General features: G+C 42.1%; 1 protein-coding gene across 1 annotated transcript; it reads left to right on the top strand.

The window, feature by feature from the left end:
• The first annotated feature begins 966 nt into the window (after positions 1–966).
• On the top strand, positions 967–1911 carry LOC723058 (putative olfactory receptor 2B3). The gene has a single exon (XM_001119124.3). It carries the CDS (start codon positions 967–969, stop codon positions 1909–1911), a length of 945 nt encoding a protein of 314 aa, XP_001119124.3.
• The last annotated feature ends 8375 nt before the right edge of the window (positions 1912–10286 follow it).

The raw sequence follows: 10286 nt of genomic DNA on the forward strand, positions 1-10286 counted from the left end.
CCATATCATTAGCCTTCAGAACAATGCAAATCAAAACTATAATGAGATGCCACATGATAACTACTAGAATGACTATCATCAAAAAGATGGACAACAAGAAGTTCTGGCAAGGATGTGGAGAAATTAAAATGCTCATACATTGCCGATGGGAATGTAAAATGGTGCAGCCACTTGGAAAACAATTGGCAACTCCTCAAAAAGTTGAACACAGAATTACCCTATGACCTAGCAATTCCACTCCTAGGTATATACCCAAAATAAATGAAAACATATGTTCACATAGTTTCAGAGGGATCATGACCCTGCTGACACTTTGAATTCAGACTTCTAGCCTCCTGAAACCGAGAGAATAAATTTCTGTTGTTTTAAGCCCCTCTATTTGTGCTACTTTGATGACAGCCCTGGCAACTAATACAGCGAGGTGACCAAGGATCTGTGAAAGCCTGTATGAGGAAGGCACTGGAAAGAGAACCACATCCAAATCTTTGTTACTTTCTCAGGTTTTTCAGAGTTGCTAAACTTCAAAATACCAAAAGGTCTTTTTTAATGGAAGTCAAATTTTATCAAATGAAATGTGTCCTAAGATTTATCAAGTGCCTTTGCAATATCCATAAAATATCAATAAAGTGCCTTTGCAATATCCATAAAATATCAATAAAGTGCCTTTGCAATATCCATAAAATATCAATGCTCTTTTGTTCATTTAAAATAGCAAAAGAGAATCCTCACTTGCCTCTCCCCACCTTCTTTCTATTATTATTATTATTATTTTTTGAGATGAAGTCTTGCTCTGTCACCCAGGCTGGAGTGCAGTGGCACGATCTCGGCTCACTGCAACCTCTGCCTCCTGGGTTCAAATGATTCTCCTGCCTCAGCCCCCTGAGTAGCTGGGACTACAGGCATGTAGTGCAGTGGTCTAAACTGGACCACTAGTAGCTCCATTTCTCTTTCTGCAGCTGAAGGAGAATGGAAGACTTCTGGGATAACCACAGCTTCGTGTCTGAGTTCATCCTTCTGGGTTTCTCCAGGGATTCCCGAATTAATGCAATCCTCTTCAACATCTTTCTCTTCCTCTACCTCTCTACACTTGTGGGCAATGGGCTCATTGTCATCTTGATCCACCTTGACTCCCACCTCCACACACCCATGTACTTCCTCCTTAGTGCCCTTTCCATGCTGGACATGAGCTACGTTACCACTACTGTGCCCCAGATGTTGGTGCATCTGGTCTGCCAGAAGAAAATTATCTCCTATGTTGGATGTGTGTCCCAGATGTACATCTTCTTGGTTTTGGGAATCACTGAAGGCTGGCTGTTCTCTGTCATGGCTTATGATAGATATGTGGCCATCTGCTACCCACTCAGATACAAGGTTATTATGAGTCCATGGCTATGTGGAGCAATGATAGTCTTTTGTGGACTGTGGGGTGTCAGCTGTTCCCTAGTCTATACTGTCTTCACCATGTGCCTGCCCTACTGTGGTCCCAATGAGATCAACCACTTTTTCTGTGAGGTCCCTGCTGTTCTGAAGCTAACCTGTGCAGACACATCCCTCAATGACCAAGTAGATTTCATCCTGGGCTTCATCCTTCTCCTGGTACCTCTTTCCTTCATTCTGTTCTCTTATGTCTGCATCTTTGCCACTATCTTGAAAATCCGCTCAGCCCAGGGTCGACTCAAGGCCTTCTTCACCTGTGCATCCCACATCACTGTGATCACCATGTTCTGTGGACCAGCCATGTTTATGTACATGAACCCTGGGGCCAGTGCCTCCCCAGAGAGGGACAAGATACTGGCTCTGTTCTACAATGTCATCTCTGCCTTTCTCAACCCCATAATCTACAGCCTCAGAAACAAAGATGTGAAAAAGGCTTTCCTCAAAGTAACAGGCTGGGGCAGGGTCCCTGAGTGAGACTACTGGAGCATAGAAGGCCACAACCAGATCTGAAATCACAGGATCTGTGGCCATGTTACCCAGGCAGGAACCATTGACCGATGGTTAAGGCTGATGATATGTAAAGCTAAGTAGCTGGTGTAGACTTGCTGATGGCTCCAGCATCTGGGCTAGCCTCAACCATCAAAAGACCCAACTGTAGACAGAGTGCCAAGTAGAATGTACTTTTGATTCATTTTCCCAGGGCTCAGCAAAGGGTCCGGCACAAAGCGTCATCAACGTTTGCTGATGGGGTGACTGAGTGTACAAGGATGTGACATATTAAATAAACTCAAGATGGCTGTGATAAGATGGCTCCCAGGACTCCAGATCAGTGACCTTATTTTTATCTCAAACAAAACCATAAACAGATCTAAAGAAACATAGGAGAAAGGAAAAGTGACCCCAGGAATAGGGTTCATGGATTGGCCATTGTCCATATAGCATTTTCCACGGGAATGTGAGTCCCAGGCTGCCTAATCCATCTGGTTGTTGGAGAGGTGAGCTCCTGCGGGGGTGAAGAGGTATCTTGAGGGGTCTCTGGGTACACACATAAAACATTACCCAAATCATATCATAGTGATTAAGAGTTTATACTTGGTAGCCAAACCGTTTCCTTATCTGTAAAATTGGGTGATATTAGTAACAGCAAATCATCACCTCATAGGATTGTTGTGAGAAGGTAAAGTTCTTAAAACAGTGCTTGAATCCTTTGTATAGACACTGCTTCATATAGATGCTGCTATTCTTCTCATCGTCTACTTCTGTTCCTCAAATCTATAGTTACCAAGAAGATATCTGAGACCATTTCGCCTTAGAGAAAAGGACCATTCTGCTCTTTGAAAAGGGATAACTAGCATTACAAATGAAAACATTGGCATTTGTTTAAATTTCAATCTGCTGTGGATTTAGTTAGCTTGGGACTGTCACCAAGAAGCTCATGAATTCAGAATCAGCAAAACCTTAAAAATTCACGACAGTTCCTCCAAGTGCTGCCGGAAAAGGCCCTAATTTCAACCAGTCAGCATGCCCCCAAAGACATCTTCATTGCCTTTTCATAAACCTTTTCATAAACAGTTCCTTAAATCTGAATTGAGTAATAATGGTGCTAATAGAGTACTTGATCCAAGGAGTTGCTGATGGGATATGATCAGCATATTGGATCGTAGGATCCAATAACTCCAATAACTCCAAGGAGTTGCAGTTGGATATGATAGTCATAGTGGTGCTGGCTTCTATTTCCGGTGCCAAGACCTTTACCCATGGTTTTGGCCCCTGATGGTCCCTGGCACCTTGGAGGAGGCATAGACAAGTGGCTCCACAGAATCCTAGGAAATTGTACTAACCACACATTGTCTACAGTATCAAGAAAGTCAGGGACACCTCCAGCGAAGCCTGATTCAGAGAGGAAAGCTTTCACAAGAAACTTCTTCCACCTTTACAGAATCTCCTCCAAATACTACCCTCACCCTTTTCACCACCAAAGGAAAACGGGGCAGGAATTCCAGCATTTTCTTAATCCTTGTCATTATTCTTTTTTTTTTTACTTGAAATTTTCATATTTATTGGAGATCTCTTTTAGTTGTTTTTAAATACAGATTTTTATTTAACCCTCTTGCATGTACATATCAAATAACAAAAAAGTGAAATATTGAATGAATATACATATAAAATAACAAAAAAGTGAAATATTGAGATATCCATCAAGAAATTTCTACAGCTTCACATTCAAACTCTTCAACACTTTCAGAGCTATTGATATGCATACATCCACCTAGTACCTTCTGTGCTTTCAGAGTTATTGGTAAGGCTGTATTTCCTGAGTGCTCTTACCACACTTATGTCTGGATTTTTTTTTACCTAACTGCAGACCCACACTCCTGCAAGTTTTGATACCCTTCTGTTTGACAAAACTCAGTTTCACTTTTGCTGCAGTTTAATCACAGGTCCTAAGATAGAAGATCGGACCTGTGATTGATTTCTCACAAATTGATGTCATATTAACATGTTAATATGAAAATTATTGTTTGGTAAAGCAGAAGTGACCATCTGAAGCCCTCAAATATGGTATTTGTGTGTTTATTTTTTCTTTTTCAAGATTCTTTTTTTTATTATTATTATACTTTAAGTTCTAGGGTACATGTGCATAACGTTTGTTATGGTTTGTTACATATGTATACTTGTGCCATGTTGGTGTGCTGCACCCATCAACTCGTCAGCACCCATCAACTCGTCCTTTACATCAGGTATAACTCCCAATGCAATCCCCCTCCGCCCTCCCCATAATAGGCCCTGGTGTGTGATGTTTCCCTTCTTGTGTCCAAGTGACCTCATTGTTCAGTTCCCACCTATGAGTGAGAACATGCGGTGTTTGGTTTTCTGTTCTTGCAATAGTTTGCTGAGAATGATGGTTTCCAGCTGCATCCATGTCCCTACAAAGGACACAAACTCATCCTTTTTTATGGCTGCATAGTATTCCATGGTGTATATGTGCCACATTTTCTAAATCCAGTCTGTCACTGATGGACATTTGGGTTGATTCCAAGTCTTTGCTATTGTGAATAGTGCTGCAATGAACATACGTGTGCATGTGTCTTTATAGCAGCATGATTTATAATCCTTTGGGTGTATACCCAATAATGGGATGGCTGGGTCATATGGTACTTCTAGTTCTAGATCCTTGAGGAATCGCCATACTGTTTTCCATAATGGTTGAACTAGTTTACAATCCCACCAACAGTGTAAAAATGTTCCTATTTCTCCACATCCTCTCCAGCACCTGTTGTTTCCTGACTTTTTAATGATTGCCATTCTAACTAGTATCTCATTGTGGTTTTGATTCGGCTAGAGAACAGACATTGTGGGGGTAAGCATGGAGGCAAATGGGGGGAGTTGCTAGAACAGAGTGCAATTTGGGAAATTTAGATTTCAGAGTAGGAAATAGTCCAGTTGATTACTTAAAAGCCTATCCAAGAGTACTGCCCCTAAGAAAAATTCGTATTTTGGTAAAGAGGTGAAGGGAATATTCAGTGAAGAAATTCTGGATGCATCTTAATTTTAGAAAGGGAAATTTCACAGAGAAGCTGCAAGAAGAGGAGATGAACCCAGTATAGGAAGAATATATGGGAAGGATGGATGCCGTGGGGTGAACATTTTGGGTGGTAATGGCCAGAGATGAAGCCAACAGAACAAAGTTGAAATCTCAGCTTCTCCATGTACTGGCTAAAGGACTTTGGAAATGACCCTACCCACTCTTTGCATTTATTTTCTGAGCTTCACTTTTTCTCTTCAGTAAAATAGAGATAATAATACTTACTTTGAAAAGTTAGAGAAACTGTAGCTCTCTGGGTCCAATCAGGAGATAGAAACTACCCAATACAAGAGAAGTTAAATATTAATGTGTATTAACTGAGTGGTGCTCTGGGGCTAAAGGATAGTGGCTTTAAAAAGACAAACTTGGAAGGGGTTCAGACCTCATGGAGAAGTTATAGTTCAGGGACAGAACTGCAGAAGAATTTGCTGGTTACCCAAGGCAGAGCTGCTCTGGAGCTGAGAGGCAAATTATAGGCCACATGCCAAAGTGCAGGTAAGAGAGCAAACAATCATCAACCAATGGTGTGGACGTGCAGTTGGCAGCTAAGTGCTGTTGGGAGGGAACCTTCATGGCGTGTGGGGCTTACAAAAAGAACTACTTCTCTGTGACCCTGCAAGCTACAGGCACCACATAGCAGCTTGCTGAATGAGTCCACCAGGGGCTACACTCAGGCCACTCCAGGGTTGCCAAGGGAGTCAGGCAAGTGACGGGATGTGTGGGGCTCTGGTTTCCATGTTCAGAGGGTGGCCTGGCCTGAGGTTGTAGTGCATTCTGATTCTGTGCCTGGGCAGGAAATTGCCAGAAATCTCATTCTCCTGCAGTGTCCCTCCAGTGTCCTCTATTGAGAAAACTTAACATCAGTCTCACTTTAAAGGAGAAATGCTCAAATGAGTTCAGCTGTTTATTACAGAGCATATGTTAAAGGCTGCATTTCAAAGTGGGAAGGAATACATGGCTAACTGATACAGTCCACCCCTTTGACTACTCAGTTCTCATATACATCATATATATATCATATACATACCTCTTGTGAACATTTAAACTCCTCTACAACAAACAAAACAACTTTATATTTTTACATAACAAGTTACATCGGTCACACTTCCTGTGAGATGTGCAGTCCCAATACCTGTTGTATCCGTCACAGGCTATATTAATTACTCCTCAAATTCAGTCATAACTGCACTGATATTCTGTTACCTAAAGACAAATGTGTAAAGTTTACTTCCAATAACTTGTGTATAAAATAATTTTTAAATGAAAATTAGAAAGATGAAGAGCATCATTATTATATATAAAAGAAAACATGCATATCACAAACAGAGAAAATATGAAAAGCAATTACAATTCTTGTTTCCACAATCGGTCATGACATTATAGTTGCTATCTACAGCTTCCTTCTTCAACTACTCATTCCATATCTCCCTTTCCCTCAACCAGAAACCCAGCTGCTCTAGGTTATTTACCTGATGGAGTGACCCAAATTTTAATTCCTGAGAGGTCCAGGTCCCCAGTTATCTTGTGTTTTTTTAGTTGCTATAATTTTCCATTAACCTTTACTGTTAAGCATGGAAGTAATAAGAATTGCCCCCAGACAATCCTGTGGGTTCCAGACATTCTTCTCTTTGCCTCAATTGTATATCAACATCTCATTTTTCTCTTTGTAATCAGGACCAATCATCCAGCCAGCAGATTAGCTCCTTATTTTGCCTGTTAGTTCAGTGGTGCAAGGAGCCCAAAGTAGCCACATGGAAGTCCCATCTCGCAATTCAGTGGAAACCTTTGTTTTGCCCAAAGGTGAATTTCCTATTTGGGGATGAAGATCTCCAAGCTAGTGGAGCTCAAAGTTGCTGGGGGAGGAAGAAAATATTCAATGAGTTATTAGGTAAAATAGTGAGAGGACTCATTCACAGTTTTACCTCTTGATTCTTGGACCCATGCATTCTGGCTCTCTGGGAAACAACACCTAACAATGGGCTCTGATTCAAAGCATAAACTGCATCCTGTAAGATAAAGCCCTCAATTCCTTCTTCAATTCAACTCTTTCCTTTTGCATTTTACTAAAGCAGGGGGAACCGTGCCACTCCTTCAACATTTTGTTTAGAAATCTCGTCTGCTAAATGCCCACTTTTATTACTTGCAAATTCTTACTTCCAAACACACACACACACACACACACACACACACACACACACACATGCACACACACAGTTCAGCCAAGTTCTTTGCCACTTTATAACAAGGATTACCTTTCCTTCGGTTTCCAATAACACATTCCTCATTTGTGTGTGCAATCTCAGCAGAATCTCCCTTAATGTCTATATTTCTAGTATGCAACTCAAAACTCTTCCAGCCTTCACTCATTAACCAGTTCTAAAGCTGCTTCAACATGTTTAGGTATTTGTTACTGTAGCACCCCACTCCCGGTACCCAAATCTATATTAGTCAGTTCAGGTTGCCATAACAGAAATACCATACTGGGTGATTTAAACAATAGACATGTATTTTCTCACAGTTCTGGAAACTGAAAGTCTGAGATCAGGGCACAACATGATCAAGTTCTGGTGAGAGCTCTTTTCCTGGCTCACAGATAGTTAGATGCCTTCTCACTGAGTCCTCACACAGCAGAGGGAGAAAAAGCTCCCTGGTGTTTCTTCTTATAAGGACATGGATTCTATCAAATTAGAGCCCACCTTCCTGATCCAATTAAATCTTAACTACTTCCTTAGTCCAGATACAGTCACATTGGGGGTTAGAGATTCAACATGCGAATTTTGGGGGGCACAGTTCAGGAGAGACACAGTCTGTAGCATTCTCCCCCATCCCTGACTTCAAGCTCTGGAAAGCTTACAAAGGACTGAGATACGCAATGTGGAGCGGGGCAAGGAGTAAGTTGGCCCTCCATGTCTGCCACCCCCTCAGAGAATCTCATTCCCATGAGATCACTGGTCTCCATGGGTCGCTGCAGTATCTTCTTGACTTGTGGCATTATAATTTCACGACTGTCTTTCCTTATCTCTCTCTTCATTCCCAAAGGATCTGATACTAGCTGGACCACAGTGGATACTCAAGAAATAGTGGAAATGAATCAACCCCTCCCTAAGACATCTGGGCCACTGATGAGGCCTGAAAGAAAGATGGATGTCTCTGCTAACTCTGAGGCCTGTGCCAGAAATCTCTATTAGTCAGGGTTCTCTAGAGAGAACTAATAGGAGATATATATGTGTATATAAAGGGAAGTTTATTAAGTATTAATTCACATGATCACAAGGTCCCACAATAGGCCATCTGCAAGCTGAGTAGTAAGGAGAGCCAGTGTGAGTCCCAAAACTGAAGAACTTGGAATCCGATTTTAAGAGCAGGAAGGATTCAGCATGGGAGAAAAGTGTAAGCTGGGAGGCTAGGCCACTCTAGTCTTCTCATGTTTTTCTGAAACATTTTTCTGCTTTATATTCTAGCGGTGATGGTAGCTGATTAGATGGTGCCCACCCAGATTAAGGGTGGGTCTTCCTTTCCCAGCCCATTGACTCAGATGTTAATCCTTTTTGGCAACATCCTCAGAGACACACCCAGGATCAGTACTTTGCATTCTTCAATCCAATCAAGTTGACACTTAGTATTAACCATCACAAGTCCACCCCTTCAACTTGAACCCATACACATCTGCTGAGATGAGATACATAATCTTGAAATAAAGACAATTACAGTCATCATTATGCCTAACATAATACAACTATCCTTCGTATAACCAGAAACGCACCAATCCCCAACCCAAATACTATTACATAAAGTTAACAATACTTAAATGCTGATATGAAGTCAATAAATCTTATGTTACATGATAAAGGAAAAAGGAAATAAAGATATTTTCTTAGTACAAGTGTATACATGCATGCACAAACGTGTTTTTAACAAAAGGAGAAAATACTCATGACTATTGCAGTCCCTGTTTCTGCAGCTGGTCACGTACGTGGTCATAGCTGGTATTGATGACTACCTTCTTCTACTGCCCATTCTGTGCTCCCTTTGTCTTCAGAAAGTACCTCAGCAGGTTGTGGTTTTTTTCCTGGTGGCATGACCCAAACCTTCATTCCTGAAGGGTCTGGGCCATTTGTAGTCCTGCCTGGATTAGGCTGTTGTAGTTTCCCATTGACCTTAATCACAGGGCATGGTAATAGTAAGAGATGCCCTAATGGACCTCCTGTATTCCATGCATACTCTTCCTTACCTCCACTGTGGAGTAGTAGACTGATTTCACCTTGATAGTCCAGGTCAATCATCCCAGCCAACACTGTAAGTCCCTTCTTAGCCTGTTGACTCAAAGGTAGGAGGAGCCCAAAGTGTCCAGGTGGCAATCTAAACTTCCAGTTTAATGGAATCATTGTTGTGTCTCCTGGTGGAAACACTCCTCCCTCTGGAACTAAGACCTCTAGGTCAACAGAACATAATGTCTTGGGAGCAGGAAGCAACAATTTTGCTAGTGGATTACTAGAGGTGATGGTGAGTGGTGCCACTTCCATTTCCAACCCTTGATTCCTGGACCTGTGAATCCTGGCAATGGGAGAAACAGTACCATATATTGGATGCTGATTCAGAGCACACACAGCCTTCTGGAGAACTTTGCCCCAGTCGTGCACAGTATTGTCACCAGTTCATGTTGTAATTGTGACTTCAAAAGGCCATTCCACCATTCTATTAATCCAGCAGCTTCAGGATGATGGGTAACATGGTAAGACCAGTGAATTCCATGAGCATGAACCCACTGCTACATATCTTTAGCCGTAAAGTGAGTGCCTTGGTCAGAGGCAATGCTGTGTGGAATACCATGATGGTAGATAAGGCATTCTGTGAGTCCATGGATGGTAGTCCTGGCAGAAGCATTGCATGCAAGACAGGCAAACCCATATCCAGAGTAAGTGTCTAATCCAGTGAGGACAAACCTCTGCCCTTTCCATGATGGAAGATGTCCAATATAATGAACCTGCCACCACGTAGCTAGCTGATCACTGCGAGGAATGGTGCCATATCGAGGGCTCAGTGTTGGTCTCTGCTGCTGGCAAACTGGGCACTCAGCAGTGGCCGTAGCCAGGTCAACCTTGGTGAATGGAAGTCCATGTTGCTGAGCCCATGCATAACCTCCATCCCTGACACCATGACCACTTTGTTCATGGGCGATGACAGGGGTTGCTGGGGAAAGAGATTGAGTAGTGTCCACAGAACAGTTCATCCTATCCACTCGATTATTAAACTCCTCCTTTGC

This window comes from Macaca mulatta, chromosome 1 (assembly GCF_049350105.2).
Source record: "Macaca mulatta isolate MMU2019108-1 chromosome 1, T2T-MMU8v2.0, whole genome shotgun sequence".
Lineage (NCBI taxonomy): Eukaryota > Metazoa > Chordata > Mammalia > Primates > Cercopithecidae > Macaca > Macaca mulatta.